At 31.8% G+C, this 17,926-nt stretch overlaps 2 protein-coding genes across 2 annotated transcripts; one reads left to right on the top strand and one right to left on the bottom strand.

Moving 5' to 3' along the window:
* The first annotated feature begins 1,578 nt into the window (after nt 1-1,578).
* Nucleotides 1,579-8,019, top strand: LOC145559574 (tetraspanin-3-like). The gene is made up of 2 exons (XM_081620985.1): nt 1,579-2,306; nt 7,389-8,019. The coding sequence occupies exons 1-2, from the start codon at nt 1,794-1,796 to the stop codon at nt 7,731-7,733; spliced, it is 858 nt and encodes a 285-aa protein (XP_081477111.1). The 5' UTR covers nt 1,579-1,793; the 3' UTR covers nt 7,734-8,019.
* Nucleotides 8,020-8,672: 653 nt separating this feature from the next.
* LOC145559573 (uncharacterized) lies at nt 8,673-15,013 on the bottom strand. Its single transcript, XM_081620984.1, has 9 exons — nt 14,516-15,013; nt 13,836-13,866; nt 13,576-13,724; nt 12,506-12,716; nt 12,350-12,421; nt 11,931-12,098; nt 11,624-11,719; nt 10,643-10,765; nt 8,673-8,974 (listed from the first exon to the last, which is right to left on the bottom strand). Exons 1-9 carry the CDS (start codon nt 14,533-14,535, stop codon nt 8,846-8,848), a joined length of 999 nt encoding a protein of 332 aa, XP_081477110.1. The 5' UTR covers nt 14,536-15,013; the 3' UTR covers nt 8,673-8,845.
* Nucleotides 15,014-17,926: the final 2,913 nt, after the last annotated feature.

Below are 17,926 nucleotides of genomic sequence, written 5' to 3'. Positions count from 1 at the left end.
TACTTATATTTTTTTTTCAAGGGTACTTTTTTTTTCTAGGGGTTACTTGTATGGGTTAATTCAAGGGTTACTTGTATGAGTTGCTTATTCAAGGGTTACTTATATGAGTTACTTCAAAGGTTACTTGTATGAATTACGTATTTAATGGTTACTTGTTACTTATTCAAGGGTTGCTTGTAGGTTGGTTTCAAAAAAAAAAAAAAGGGGGGGGGGGGGGTTGCTTGTAGGCCCCATACCAAACCAGTAATACCCTACAAGTAACCCCCGACCAAAACCAGTAACACCAAAACCAGTAACACCCTACAAGTAACCCCTGACCAAACCAGTAACACCCTACAAGTAACCTAATCCCTGACCAAAACCAGTAACACCCAACAAGTAACCCCTGACCAAAACCAGTAACACCCTACAAGTAACCCCTGACCAAACTAGTAACACCCTACATGTAACCCCTGATCAAACCAGTAACACCCTACAAGTAACCCCTGACCAAACTAGTAACACCCTACAATTTTTGACGTCGAATGTTCGATTTGAGATTTCACGAAGAAAAGGAGCTCAAATTTCTTTGGTTCTCATCGATTTCACTACTTCAAATGTTGTTCATGATCTTAAGGATAATTAATCACAATTTTTCACAACAATTTGACACCCAATTTCTACAATTTCGGGTTTTAATTGTAGCAATTTAGCAAAGAGGAGAGAGAAAATGGGTAGAGTAGAGATATGGTTGTTGGTGATGTGTCGTTTGACTTGAAAAGGAAGCTAAGAAAATAGGAGAGAGAAAATGGGTGGAGTAGAGATATGGTTGTTGGTGATGTGTGATTTGACTTGGAGAAGAAGCTAAGAAAAAAGGAGAGAGAAGAGTTGTGGTATTTAAAATAAAATAAAATAAAAATTGTGGCTGGCCACACCGTGTGGCAAGCCACATACAAAAATTTGTATAAAAAAAATTATTAGAGCGCCACATAGGATTAATATTTTTAAAACGCTACAATAGGATAATGCCACCTAATATAAGATTAGTTAATGTGTCGCGTAGGATTATAAATTATAGTTATATCCAATAAATAATTCAAGTGCCACATAAGTATAATTGACCAATGAGATTTTAATGGTTACATTAATTAAATACGAAATATTATCTTTTGAGATTAGGAATTTTATCTAATATTTTAAAACAAATAAGGAGAAAATGATATATTACGTAAAACTAATAAAATAACTTTTTTTTTTAAAAAAAAATAGATCGAACCGTGCATCGCACCAGCTTCATTTAGTTAAAATTAATTTTCAATTCACATCAAAATCGAGTTATCTAAATTTATCGACTATAACTAATATTTTTATACTTCGTATTTACCTTAACTCATCTCATAATAATAATGCGTAGTAAGATAATTCACATCGAGTCAATTTTAACAAATCTAACCGGCTCGCCAATTACCGTGTGCCCCGTAACCTCGGAAGCAACCCCCCGAGGCATCACCGTCCACTTTAACCCTCCCTTATAAAAAAAATATCCTATTCTCCTCCGCAAACCTTGCATCTCACACACTACCTTATATAGACAAACAAACAGTTTCACACCATACACACTCACACACTCTACATCAAAACCCAAAAACCAAAATCATCAAATAAAAATAAAATAAAATAAAAAAGAAAAACACATTTTATTTTTAAAAATTCAAAAACCTCCAAACTCCCCATAAAAGCCAACACCTCAACATCTTTTCTTTAGTTTTCTCCAAATATTCCACCAAAATTTCCAAAAAAAATAAAAACAAAAAATGAGAGCAAGCAACCATTTAATAGGAGTAGTAAACTTCCTAACATTTCTACTCTCAATCCCAATATTAGCAGGAGGAATATGGCTAAGTAGCAAAGCAAACTCAACAGATTGTATGAAATTTCTTCAATGGCCATTAATAGTAATTGGGGTTTCATTAATGGTGGTTTCACTAGCTGGTTTTGCTGGCTCATGTTACAGGAACACTTTCCTCATGTACCTTTACATGTGGGCAATGTTCTTCATCATCGCCGCCTTAATCGGGTTCGTTGTTTTTGCCTATGCTGTGACGGATAAAGGGTCGGGTCGACCCGTTTTAAACCGGGCTTATTTGGAGTATAATTTGGAGGATTATTCGGGTTGGCTTGAAAGGAAGGTTTCGGATCCGGGTTATTGGGCTAAACTTAGCTCTTGTATTAGGGATTCAAGGGTTTGTAGTAAAATGGGTCGGACTTTTCATGGTGTTCCTGAAACTTCTGATATGTTCTTCTCCAGAAAACTTAGTCCTATTGAGGTAATTTCTTCATTTTTTTTTATAATTTTTTAATTAAAGGGTATTAATTTTCTTAATTAAAAGGGTAATTAGTACTAGTATACAATTTAGTTGTTAATTACTACTACCTTTTTAATTTTTGCTGAGCTTTACTTATTTTATCTGATTATTTGATTGGATTCAAGGGTCTTTTTTATTTGTTAGAAATATATTTAGTTTTAAGTTTTATTTTGTTTGGATTTAAAAATTACAAGTTGTGTCACTATTTGCTGTCTTTTTGGTTGATTGGATTTTTATTTATTAAAAATGAAAAATGATGAATGCAATAGTTTGTTCTGAGGTGTATGCTACAAATATTGGAAAAATTTATGGCGGTTGAAATTTAACTTTAGCAATTACTGACACAGTATGCTACATTCAATACATACTTTAACCCTCAATTATTATAAAAATTTGCAAACCTCAATTATTTAAAATTTTCCAATCTAAAATGATTGGGCAAAAGAAAAGTGAAACTGTTTTTCTTCTCTTTCTGTTTTATTGGGTCATCCAAATTATTATGAGACTTTTTTTTAATAAAAATAATGATTCATATGAAATTTGGTTCAAATTAAATCACGTTGGGGTTGTTTTGAGTCAGGTTGCATACTCACATTTGAGTCGTTGTACTTGTACCCTTCCTTTAAGTCTTTTTGATTCTAGGATCGGGTTTAATAAGATTCGAGACCTATTACTCCGAATTAGACGTTATGGGTATTAGCCATCTATGTATAGTTAAAGTTTGAGTCGGGTAATTCAGATCCAATCTTTATTGGTACGAAATAATTGTTGTAGTACAACAAGTAAAATTCAAAAAAGAAATTAATGTTGCGTGAATGGGTAGTAATACTAATAAATATGTTAACTTTAAGTTAGATTGGTGATTGATTTTGTTTATAAAAGTTTATTATTAAGAGAGTATGGTTCATCATGGTGAAAGCTTATCTGTTAATGAATGCAGTATTTGGGATGCATCACATGGGATGAGGTGTGGAGGGCCATGCACCATCACTAAATTAGAGATGAATGAAGATATTTTAAAACATTAAAATGGGAAATTACTTGGACTCTTGCATGTCTATATAACGTAGATTAATGATTTAGTCAACTAGGCATAGCAATATATGATTATATAATACAAATATATGTGTTGAAAATTATTGCAAGATCGAAAAAATGAATCCTAATTGTTAGCTTTTTTAAAGACCAAAAAGATGAAAAGTTTATCCTACCCGTCACCACTAAACTAAAGATTTATATCCATATAACTGTAATTACAACAAAGTTACACTTGGCTAGTGGATATGGCGTCGATCTCATTAGATTTTTTGTGCTCGGGTTTATAATAGAATTTGAAGCTCAAGCAATCCTTTTGTTTTTGAGGAGGTTCGAGTTTTCATAAAATGATGATATAAACAAATATTTGTGTGTGGGGCTAGGTGTATAGAATATTCCACTAATAAAAGCAAGCTTTAACTACTAATATTACTATTACGTATGGGATATTTTTTTCTCTTTCTTTTTTGCTTTTGAATATGTGATTGAATATACATGCATTTGCTACTTTATTGTGTCTATTTCACGGCGAAAAATAGTAAATTGAGGTATTTGGAATCTTGCTGAGAAGGCATTCGTTTGCCCTTTGTTTGTTTTCTAGTTCATGGAGTCTAAAATAGTCCGTTTCACTTTACCTACCTTCTTTACGCTTCGTTTGACCCCAACTTGTTTCCCAAAGGCCACTTTATCTAAAAAGACAAATGAATATATATTTGATATATACCAATAATTATACACGAGTACTTCTATTTGAAGTTTTTTTATTAGTATTTTATACATGTCTACTTGTTAAGTGCATGACTTTTCATGCAAAAATATAGAGGAGAAAATAATTTTCTTACAAAATCAGATGATGTTTTGCTCATCTTATTCCATTTAATTTAAAAGAATAAGTGTTAAAATGATTATATTTACAAATAATATAAGTTCAAATTAAGATAAGATTAAACTAAACTACACTCTTATTCTTATGCTTTCCCTCCATGTTGCAATTTTTTTTGGAAGGGAGAAAGTAGTAAAAGTTTATGAAAGTGGTATTTTGAAATTTCACACTAAAACAACTTGATTTTCTTAAAAAGATTATTTATTTTTATACTCCTTTCATCTCTACATAAAATTATCTTTAAATAAAAGTTTCCTATTTTATTTGGGCAAAGGGTTTGTCATCATACTAATTCTTAATATACTTAAATCAAATATCCTACCACATTCGTTATTTTTAATTGCAATAAAGGGGTACTCATTATTTATGAGATATAAAATATTTTTTTGTTGCAACTAAATAGCAACGAAAGTAGTATTTTACTCCAGCTAAGTTTTCATCTACTTACCCTAAACAATAAATTACTACATATTTATACTATATTTTTATGTTGATCTTAATCAACAATATCCTACTACAATTCATATTCTAAAGTTACGTGCCCAAAATTGAATATTGTATATAGAAACAGGGGAGTAATTTTCATTTAATTCTAACCAAATGTTGAAAGGACAAATGAAGTATAGTCAAGTGTTGGCAAGATGTCATACACTTCACGTATCTAGCGAAAAATTTGCAGAAGAGAAGTAAATAGTCAAAGTAATGCTTTAAAAAAAATCCCTATTACATGATTTGGGTTGGTGAGATGTCATAAAGACATAAACTCATACGAACACTCATACATCATGCAAATCAATCAAGACAAAGGTCAAGTAAGATATTATAACACTTTGAGAAAATTTGATTTGGATAGATTTAACAATATCATGATAACTATGAGTTTACTCACTACATAATTCTTATAGATATTTTAGTTTAAACCCAAACCAATGTATGATAGGTCAACGTGGTGGAAAATGTCATTTAATTTAAAGATTAATGCTCTTAAAGTTAGAGTTAGGTATACTTATGGCCTATTGTTGGGCTTTTCTCTTGAATAACTTATGGCTTTATTGGCATATAGTCATGAACTTATTATTGATAAAACAGTGATTTTAGATAAATTCATGTATATATATAGTATTAATATCCTAGTTCAAGCTTTGTTTAGAATTTAAAGTCATCATTGAAATACTGCATATTTGTGATGTTTTGGACAATATAGATTTGGATCAAATCATATTGATAACACAATTATCAAGCAACCATCTAGTACAAAGGTTTGTATCAATTAGTATTACATACTCCTGGATCATGTACTCCATACCAATTATGTTAGAGTTATTTTGCTTAAACCTCATGTTATTTTCTTTAAATGTTGTGTTATTTACTTATATACTTCAATAGCATGTATAAAAAAAGCATACAAGAATGAAATAACATGTACTTATCTAAAAATAACATGTATATAAATTGAAATAATAAGAAGTTTATATCAAAATAACATGAATTTTATAAAATTGGTGTACAATGAAATAATCGATGTTGAATATAAAAAAAGAATATGCAAATATAAAATAACATATACCTATTTCAAAATAACATATATATAAACTAAAATAATAAAAAGTTAACAATGAAATAACGTAAGTTTTATAAACCTTGAGCACCATGTGCATTGTACTCCAAGAGTAACATAGAAATTGCGGTTTGTATTAAGGTTGTGATATAAAACCTCACTAGAAGCAATTTGGGGTAGGGATTGGGGATTCCGTATCCTTCAGTCCACTCCCAAAGGGCTTAGCCCACTAATATAAGCAGTTGATGCATCTATAATTCTATATAGGTTACTTTGATGAATTCACAAATAAATTATTGCGATGCATCTATAAAGTCTAATTTGTAACTGAAAAAAAGATATATGAAGGGTCTAATGTTAAATTAAAAAGTGATTACAGTGCTAAATTGGGCCTTTTCTAGTTGAGGACTGTATAAGGTACATATATTCTAACGCTCTAGTGGGCCACTCTTTACAAACAACATAACACATACAGTTGCAGACTTGCAGTTCCATGAAAATATGTTGAGAACTTTGCAAACAAAAATAACGATGCTTCCTGCATCATTAAAACGGTGTATTCTTGTTTTTTTCAAACACAGGAAAGTTGCTCATTACCCAATTTAGGTGATGTATGACTTCTTGAAGGGCCATATCCCATATGTTTGACAACCCATATAGAAAAGTACCTCTAAGAGCTACCTAGTTGTTTCTATGTTCGTCATCCTTTTTCTATGAGTAACGCGAAATAGCTAACATGTTTACTACTCCGTATTTAACACCAAATAAAACTATCGGAGTAGAGTTTTTTTTTTTTATCTCTTATAAGCAACTTTATGTCGGTTTTTGTTACTCCGTAGGTATTTTAGTGTCGATTTAGAGGGTGTTACGTGAACTTGTTAGTTTAATTCTTTTTTGTTTTCAACTACAACATGAAAAGACTTGGGTCCCAGTACTTTTCTTTTCTTGTGGCTTACATCAGTTACTGCTTAAACACAATCTATCTTTTTCCTGTAGCTATTTTAACCCTTGATTTTCCTGTCTTCAAAACCATATGTATTCCTGTAAGCAACAACTCTTCTTTTTACAATCAAATTTGGCACTAATTTCATGTCGACAAAGTCATTCTATTATTCATTCATGGAATACAATCTCTTTAATCCAACCACATATGGCCCTACATTAACCAGAAGCTTATTATACCATTTATTACTGTGGCTCATTAATATCATATGATCCATGTAAAAAATGCTATTTATATATTTCTTACTATATTTACCTGAAACTGGATTAGCTCAATTCTGGCTCGAGTTGTAAATGGATTGATTCGACCCTTAAATAAGTACTGTATGTCGAATTAAATCCATAATTAACTAATTTACTGCAAACCTGAAAAATGACTCGTTCTAAACTGAAACCAAAACTGGATCGATCAATCTATTTTCTAGCTTAATTGCTTCTGGAGAAATGACTTGTATGTAAGATTAGCTACTGGTTAAATAAGTATGTTTTCTTCGTATTATAACTTTAGTACTAATGATGCTTACAATATCTCTGACTCTCTGTGTATCTCTGGCCATTTTGGCAGTCTGGGTGTTGCAAGCCACCAACAGATTGTGGTTATGGATATGTGAATGAAACCTTATGGGGACCAGGAGGCGGGCTCGTAGGAACCAACTCAGACTGTGCAAGATGGAGCAATGACCAACGACAGTTGTGTTACGGTTGTGACTCCTGCAAGGCTGGTGTTCTCGCAAGCCTGAAGCACAGCTGGAGAAAGGTGTCTGTGATCAATATCGTCGTACTAATACTCCTTGTCATCTTCTATGTTATTGCTTATGCAGCTCTCCGAAACAACAAGAGGATGGACAACGACGAGTCCTATGGCGAAACCAGGATGACCAAGTCACATCCTACTGCAATGCATTTCTAAAACCATCTATCATTGTGGTATGTAGCGATTTCTGTTGTTTAAATATATTGGGACAGAAATGGGGTTGTATGTACGTTCTCCATGGCTTCATATTTGGCGAATGTCATTTTGTTTTTTCTCAAGGTTTTTTGTATGGAGGGATTGGTTTGGCGTATAGATTGTACAAGGGATGTACTTTATCATCAATATATGTAACTATTTTGTGGATCTCCGAACTGGGGAGTGTATGAACTTTGTATCCATCATGAAATAGCTTAAATTTGTAGAAATATATGCTCTTTTGTTACATTTGGACCATTAACAAAGCTAAACTAATACACAGAAATATATCAATGTAGAGTTAAAGCGCTAAGAAACATGTTACTGCGATTAAGTGGTTATTTGGTAGACATAAAATTACACTGAAGTAAAATTTGTTAAAGATCAACTCAGCAAACCTAAACAATATGATTGTAATTGAAAAATTAACAATTTTTTTATTACACCCCTAATCCTTTATTTGTTTGAATCGCTTAGTTATTGTTATTTTGAAATATTCATAGTTCCTCATAATTTCATGATGGATAATGGTTCTTACTCTTAATGTATTCTCATTTTACAAAAGTACTCACATGCATCTATTCAATTAAATTACAGATACTTTATGCCTTTTTTCTCCACTAAAATTTACTTTTTCCGTTTTCTTTTAGATGCAACACACCCTTTAGCGCGGTAATTAAGAAAGACGGGTTTACGATATAATAAACTTTAAAATAGGATGAGTAGTTGTTAGGAGTGTAATTTAGTGGGACATGTGCTTTAAATAGGGAAATAGTATAGTTTTTCCTAGTAACTTTCCTTTTATAATGACATTTCCTTTTTAGGGAAGTGTTGCAAGTAAAAGAAAACGGATGAAGTATATGACTTTTTTTTTTTTTTTTTTTTTTTGAAACCAAAATCTATATAACTCATTATTCTCATTTGCTAAAAAGAATATTTATAGAGGACACGAGGATTTATACAAGACAATTACAACATAACAAGATGCAATTCAATACACTTTCTATAACAAAATTATCATTATTTCTCCTAGTGTTCTCAAAGTATGGATTGGGTCAGAGGAGACTATACTATCAATCAGACATTGCAAGAGCAAAGTTTTGGTCTTCGGGCTTAAGCTGAGAGTTTGCATCCTTACACTCCAGTGAACATTTTCGATCGAGAGCATCCATAGTTTTCAGAGGCACTGGTATCATACTACCCTGTTCCAAAAAAAAATTGCAACAAATATATTATGAATAAGTCACTTTTAACCAGTTCTTATTAGAATAATACATACGAAGAGACATGAAATGTACATCATACGACGAACCGAGAAACTTTGCATCAGATAATCTGTCTAGAGTTTGTCGAAAACTCATTAATTAAGCAACTTCACAAGAAAGCCCTATGATCAAGATATGCAATATTCTAAGAACCTGAAGAATGAGGTCTTACTACTCCCTTAACTAAAGACTCAAAGCTGCATCTACTTATTCACTTATATATACTCTTGTTATTAACGGTGTGACTATTAATATTTCATCGGTGTGTGTGTGTGTGTGTGTGTGTATGTTTAAGTGACAAGTAATAACGAGTAAGAAATGAGTAAAAGAGGGAACAACTTGCAACATAGAAAATCGACAAAAGTTGCTAAATGAGATGACAATGCACCAAGGCACAAATGCTTTTGTCGTATGGATGCCAGCTATTTTTGTAGGTAAAAGTTTTGGGAGGGGGAGGGGGGTGATATTCAAGTCTTAGGATTAAATCCCGTCTACACATCATTGCCCTTGTGATTCTCTCTATACCAAATGAGCATAGATTATAGTTTTATAAATCTCAAACAAATTCCTTGTGTTCAATGATACCAAATATAGGGAAAAGGGTATCAAATTTAAGGCAAAATAGCTTTTGTCCTACCAACCATTCAACCTACATACAAAGTAGCAGCAGCATCAAATTGCAGTGTGCAATGCAGTACTTGCAACAATGCAAATCAACGCAATATTATAACCACATTATTTCAATCCTTCATAATAATCAAGGACACAAATACAATTAGAATTCACCATAAGACTCAGTGAGATTTGTACATTTCTCAAACATCCCTCCTATCACTCTCTTTCTAAGTAGGGCCATCTCGGGAGATCAAAACGTACGTTACAGTAAAACGCTAGCAACTGTTTCTTAACATCCCATGACCCGTAAAACTAAGAATAGTACTGGATGGAAGATTGGAAAGACTGAAAGAGTACTTATCTTTAGAAATGACCAACAGGCTAACATACAAGAAACAAGCCTAGCTTAGAAAGCCGCTATAAGGCCTCACATAGGTCGCATTCAAATAGGTTATCTAGCCGATGTATTGATAATACAATCATGCCCTTTTATGAGCCTAAGAGGAGACTTGAACTCTTTCAATAAGGATCTAAAGATTACATTTTTGCTAGCACCTGAGGATAAGTAGACCTGAATATGGTCAGAAATTATCATTGTAATCTGGTGGAAAACCCCCATGTACAAACATCTTAATCTCCAAGCCTTATATTACAAGATGCTGATTTTCAACATCCATTTTAAAGGACCAATTAACAGTATTAAAGGCAGAAAATTCACCAAATTTCAGGGGGAAAAAAATAAAAATCCAGCATGTTCTCACAAAGTTCTATTAAAATGAACAAGTTCTCAAGTGCCTGGAGATTATTGGTTAAAAAGCAGCAAGCACACAAAACTTTTGCAAGTTCAGGGTATAGCCGGAACTGCCAGGTTATAATGAGGTTATCATACTTCTGAACGACTGAACTTAATGTTAGAAGAGTAACAGAATGTTACAGGTGAGGTGAATAAGCGCGTTCTATCTGCATCAAATTTAAATAAACAAATCCTACCTCATTTGATGATGAATAAAGCTGTTCCTCAAGCTCTCGCAACTTTTCAATGCTCATCCCATGCCACTCGTCAATCCAGGCAAAAATATTGCTGTGTGTTTCAAGAAAAAGCGCCCTCTCACCCTTTCAAAGAGTTTGCAGGTACATAAGTATGCATACAAAGTACAAAAAACTGGCCAACTTATTTCAGATTAACCATAATAATAATAATATTCAGACATTTAAAGACACAACACTTGCAACCTTGCCATTAGCTAAAACCTTCCAGAAATGCTTTTGCAAACTACATGTATTCAGCTTAAAAAACTAACAGCATTAACGAAAATCTCAACAGCTAAAAGTAAGTGCCCTTGTATAAAGTAGTACTATCACACTTAACTGATTAGAGAAAATTGGTGATCATATGTTTATATTTGAGGTCAACATACGTTTGTAAGAAAATTGGTGATCATATGTTTATGTTTGAGGTCAACATATGTTTGTAACTGTGAACCAATGTGTCATATATCGTACAAGAAATCAAAGTTGTTGTAACTTCAGTGAGTCTCGAGACAGAGTGCTGATTAACTAGTGAGTCGTAACATGGGGTCACTTTTATTCTATACAAGACCCATTGCAGGCCAGAAAATAAATTGCACTTCGACCTTTTAGCCTAAGCACTACATTATATACAAAGCATATGTTACTTATGACCTATACAAAAGGTTTAACGTACCAAAGCAGTATCTCTTAGGTCATGAGATATTCAGCTTAGTTGCTTATTGACTTTAAGATGGTTGTGATAAGAAATCACATGATAATAAGATGAAAACTTTAAACTATCAGTTTCTTCGCAATTTAGATAGTACCCCTTTTTTGCCTGTGTTAGCCGATCATATCAATACTACCAAACCTATCATAACCTTAGTTCTAAGGAAATCAGGTAAAGACACTGCAACTATAACTGTATGTAAAAGTACAATAAGGATTGATGCCACTTACTGCCATCAGCACTTGCTCCAATCGTTTACCAAAGCCCCAGTATGGAGCATCAACCGTTACTAATTTATATGCTGTCATAACAGGGTTGCAGCGATCCTGCATACATCGACAAATGCCCAAATATCAACATTAAGAGCCTTATAAAAAACTTTTAGTAATACTATGGAGTATATGATCTATGTATTGGGCATTAACTTAACAATCAATTTTCTATAAAATTATGGAGTATTTAAATTTATACAAGGATAAATGAGTTGATGGTACGAGGTCCTACTTCAATCTACAGAGTGAGAAATTGTAGACTTACTCTCCAGCCTTCCACTAAAGGTCCACGATTGGTCCTTGTTGATTTAAATTTGGACAAATCGACATTACAACTACCAACCAAATAGCTCCAATAGTCCCTAACAGATGATGCAATATCAATAATTTCCACCTGCCTCGATGCCAGCTGATCTTTATTTAGACCGTGTACCTGTAAAATTACAACTACAAGTCAGTGGTCCGAGGCCAGTGCAGTCCACAAGTGACTTGGAACAAGATATACATGCATTGCTAATATCACTTTTACTCTTTTAGCATAGATGTCCTCTTTACTTATTAAGAAGCGTGTTTAGACAGTTGATGTTATTTTTTCACTATGTAGCTCAAGTATGTAATCACGAGTCCATATGAAACTAGAATGCATAGAAAGTCTGCTATAGCAACAAGTTCAATAACACCTACATTTTCTGATTTTCCATTATCTGCCACGTGAATCGTATCAATAGTAAGAAGCAGCTTGCTCAAGCTTGAACACTGTATAATAAGTACTTAGTAAGCAGATGTATCAACAAAGAGAAACAAAAAAGAAATTCAAGATTATATCAGCAGGATAATTACCTTAATCACTGGAGTTCCAGGCCAGGTCCAGTAGCATATAGACAGAACATTCATATCAGTATAAATTATAAGAATAACAAGTTTGTGAGAAGAAAACAAAATTCTGAATATATGGTAACCTGATTTGCATTTTGGATATGCATTCCAGGCTTCCTCTTTTAGAAGGAGGGAATCTGCTGGTGCAAATGTGGTAAGCCAAGAGGGGATTTTGCTGCAGAAGCAGAATATATCGTAAATGAAGTGACAAATAGCTAATGCCATGCAACTTAAAGAAGAACCAGAAGTTAATAAGGGCGACTTCTGATTTTAAGTTTTCTACAATGATAAGAAGCAATGTAATATAAAGCAGCCATGACTATGAAAGCATAATTCATGCATGGTGCACAGGCAGCAGAGCTGCCAGAAAATTAAACTAGTAAAAGGTTAATAAGGAGAAGAAAATGATTGAGTAAATGAGTAAGACGTAATAAATAATAAGCAACCTACTACAATTTATAGCTTGTAAGAAGCTAGTGAAAAATTAAGACTTGTTCTAAAAGAAAGCAAAAGCTCCCAGACAAGATTAACTAATGAAACTGGATGCAACTCAAAGTTTATGAACGAGACTGTATCAGAAGGTGATAGGTTCTAAAATAGAATGAAAATTTACATCATGTTCTATTGATTAAATCAAAATACGACTGTAAAGAAGTCAGCGAATTCAGCTAAGCATCATGTAAACATGTCCACAAAGCACGTATGCACATGTAAGGCGAAAATCAAATGAAATAAAATGTCCTGTTTGAGATATCTGTAGCTGTAAGACATGTTAGTTCTAGTATTAAAATTTGGTGTGGCTCATTGAATTAAGTTTCTCCTGTTTATGATTTATGGCCAAATTTTCACATCATTCCAATGCATTAAAGAAAGATATGGAGAAAAGAGTAGGAAGCACATAATGTGCACACATAGATGTTTGCTAAAGCACAGGGGTCTTCAAATGATCCACACATACATTCACAGTGTCAGACAATCTTTATAGGAACCTCGAATGATCTACTAACTTATTTACAGTTAGAGTTTAATAATACCTCTGAAAACTATATACTTTTGATGTGTAATGACCCTTTCCAATTAAGTTGTCCTCGAAAGGTCTATTCTCCAGGACATCAACTCCTTCTGTATTTGTTGTATTCTCCTGTTGCATTTTTAGAACCATATACATTTGTGCAACCTCATACTGCATATGACAGAAAACATGATAGGAAAATAACATTATTAGACCAACTCGAGACAAAATTTCAGAAACTCAATCAGTAGAAATTGGACATTCTCAATCTCTATATTTTACCTCAGCTAGTGACATAGGCATGATAATTCGACTAAGGGACACACCAAATTAAACCATCAACAGGTCAGAGTTAAGGAAGTTTTTGGAAATATATTGATCATGAAATGTATCAAATAGAAAATAGTAGTAATAACTTTATTTAGCAACTGCAAGTAACAATCAGAATTTGAATAAAACCGACCAAAACATGGATATGTAACAGCTATTATTGCACTAGAATACCATATCATATTTATGTTCAAATCACATAGATTTATTGAAATTATTTCATAACCGTATAAAACCATGACATTTTCATCTCATGTCTTATAAACTTTAAATGATAAGCCTAATTACTCTAAAATGCTTAACAGTTTTAAAAAAAAAAAAAACACACACACAACAAAACTCCCTCCTTATGAAATGAATTGTTACCACAATAATACAAATTGAACTAGTAATGTAACAACTAAATCTAAACCGGGGTAGTAACTTTCTCAGGGTAATAAAAGGAACACAAAGGCAAATTCTATTAGCAACAACAAAGATGATGGAAGATTATTATGCTTTTATGCAACACTTACAATACAAAATAAAGAATGTGATCATTGCTAATCAACTACACAACAATTAAAGGAGAGAACTATATCCAATAAAGCTTTAAAAATGAAGCATAAATAAAAAGTAATTATAGAGGATACAACTCCTTAATTTGAACCATATTTCTTTATTTCACCAAAAAAATTTGTACTTCTTGTAACACAAACAGCTCAATCCCTGTGATCAACCAAAGTTACTTTCTTGCAACTGGGTTTTTCAAGCAAAAAAATTAGAAATATAAGATGGGAAACTTTTAAAATTCTATAAAATTATTAATATTCAAAGAATATGAGATGAATAAAATAATTTTTGAATTTTTTGTTTTTTTGGTTTTTTTGGTTTTTTTTGTTTTTTGTTTTTTTGGGTTTTCTTCTAGAGAGGTAAGAAGAAAATAATGAAGAGATTATTGGAATATTATTGGTTTATTAGTACAAATAGTCAGCTGTTTGTTTTTGGGTCGAAAAGATTATGAACCGTTGATTAGTAAATTTCTTAGCGTTACAAAATTGGTGTGTGAAGGCGTCAAAATATGAGGTTTGCAAAAATAGTAAGGTTAAGTTGCCCAAATAGATTGTTTTGGAGTGAGTAAAACTTGACTATAATTTTCCATTTTTGTGTGTTTGAGATGTGGTGGAAGTTATTACATGTGCCCATCTTTCATGAAACTTCTGAGACACTTTCTGTTATGTTGATGTATGAATTTGTATGGGTGTGAATGTGTGATATTCTACGAGTTTGCTCGTGGCCACACGGTTTTAAGATGAGCATGAACTTGTAAGAAGAAATATTATAAATTCTTGACTTTCTCTTAGGTTCTATTTGGCGAAAATTAGCGGCGGTAACGGACTAACGGCCTAACGGGTAGCTTTTAGCGGTCAAGTAGCGAATAGTTGTTAGAGTAGCGAGTAATGGGTAGAGGTTAGCTATCAGTGTAGCGGTTTTGATTTTTCAATGAATTTGTATAAGTCATATTAAGTTTGGATTTGGTATTATATTTACTATGACTATCAATTTCCTTATTATGTGTTAACGAAATTTAGCTCATTTATTTATTCGGGTAACCCCTTTTATATTATTTTGATTATCAAAAAATTAATAACATACACCACTTATATATAGTAGTAACTCCATTTGTTAATCGTCATAAGGGACTCGTAACCCACATTACTCAATGAAGTGCTTATATGATAAAGTGGTCATACAATGGTGTGACCGACCACTTATAAAAATTTGTAAGTTTCTTATATATATTAATGAAGCATTTTTTGTCAAAATTTTTTACCAAGGAAAAATCATAACATGAAGATCATTTTTTGACAAAAGGAGTATTTCCCATGCATATTCAACCCTTTAGAGTATATCTTTTTTTTTTTTCCTGAATGGAATCTTAGGAGTATATCTTATTAGGAAAATAATATACATAGCCCTTAGTTATTCAAAAAAAAATATATATACATAGCCCTTAGGGCTACACTACACAGAAGAAGCTAAGAATAAAAAATAAAATGATAATATAACATTAATTACACTAATTTACGCGTGATTTTGTCATGCATTTCAAAATTAATACTGAGTAATTTAAAGAAAGATATTAAATGCTTATCCTTAGCCCTAAAGGCTATATATTGCACTACTTATCTTATTGTCATTCCCTCGGTTTTATTAATTTTTACTAAGTTAATTTAGCAACGCAAACCAACACACAAAAAAAAAAAAAAAAAAAAAAAAACAGTGAAAAAGGTACCATGCATGCAACATGTGGGTACTTTTGCTTTAAAATAGGAGACAGATAGAGAGTATATGTTTTATTAAATACTAGTTTGGTGTCCCGTACGATGCCCGATTTGTTTATTGAATCAATATCTATATAATAATATTATTAAAACTCATGGGGACAACATGCTCACGACATGTGTCACTCATATGCCACACATGCACTACATGTCATCCTATGTGTCATTTCTCTTCTCTCACCATATTGAATTGTATTAATATTTAATTTTTTTTAACAAAAACTATTCATTAGTCAAACTTTAATGCTATATAATGCAGTAGTATTTAATTTAATTGAAAAACTTTTCATATTGACCCCTTATTATATTTTTCATTTAATTATGGAAATTTTGCAAAAAAATAAAACCCACCTTTTAAATCTTGTTTTTTGCATATAACCACCTTTTAAAAAAAATGTTGCAAAAGACCACTAATTTTAAAAATTTTGTTGCATATTACCACTTTTTTAGCCAAATTTATCAATTTTTTTACATTGAATTGGTGGTAAGTTGCAACAAAATTTTTAAAATTGTTGGTTTTTTGCAACATTTTTTTTATAAGGTGATTTTTTTGCAAAATTTCCTTTAGTTATTAATATTGTTCAACATTAACTCTTCTAAACTAATTTAATCAAACTTATAATTTATGATGATCCGGGGCATCGCCCGAGTCAATAACTAGTTATTATTATAACTCAAAGGTAAGGAGTGTCAATCCGCCATGTGTCATTTTTTTTGTTACATTTCGTCATGTCATCTCCATGTCATTCGAACCCAATAACAAAACAAAAAAACATAAAATAAACCTCCCATAAAGTTTGTAACCGACATTATTAATGCTACCATAATTGTCAATTATAGTGATTTATATATGTATTCAACATTAAAACATTTGCTTAGCAGTTATAAAATGAAGCAATTCAAAGTGTTTTTTTTTTTTTTTTTTTTTTTTTTTTTTTTTTTTTTTTTTTTGTGTGTGTGTGTGTGTGTTGGTAATTACTATTCTAATTATTTGGACTCAATTGAAGTATTGGAATCATTAAATAATCATTACAAAAAACTGTTGAATTGCCTCATATTATAACTGTTAAATATTTAATGACTTAATTATGAAATTAATGGCTGAATTACACTTTTTTTTTAATATTATAATCAAATTAAAACTTTAAATATTAGTACTTGACACTTATTGCCCTATCATTATAAAATAAAACACTTTGCTATAGTGGTTGTGTGGTCAGAAATATCAAAAAATTGGTTACAATAATCGCTCATCCGCTCTTAGTAAAATAGTGATGCATAATTTTCTATAGTATTGTTTGAGTAAAAAAGGGTAATTCTGAAGTGACATGACTTTCTTAGCATCTTTTTTGTAAGAACATTAGTTTGTATATATCATTAGTTTGTACAGTATTTGTTTAAATCTATATGCTATACTTATCTCCTTTACCAAATAAATAAATAAATAAATAAATAAAATGCTTATCTGTAGATTTATAACTATTGTATAGGTTTACTATAAAAATTGTAATCTACCTTCACCAATAGTTTTTATATACTACTAATAAGGTTTGTTACTGTAGACACCCATTTGTGTCTCCCCAAAAACCAAATCCAGTGATGAGTACCTTTCGCGTCGAATCATAATCGAATGAAGCGAAAGTGTGGAAAGTTTAGTGTTGCGGATAGTTTTAATTTCTTTTCTCTTCTCTCTGTTTTTGAAAACTTATTTTAAGAAAA

This window comes from Chenopodium album, chromosome 9 (genome assembly GCF_948465745.1).
Source record: "Chenopodium album chromosome 9, dcCheAlbu1.1, whole genome shotgun sequence".
NCBI lineage: Eukaryota > Viridiplantae > Streptophyta > Magnoliopsida > Caryophyllales > Amaranthaceae > Chenopodium > Chenopodium album.
The sequence above is the reverse complement of the archived record's forward strand: the minus strand, read 5'-3'. Positions and strand labels throughout refer to the sequence as shown.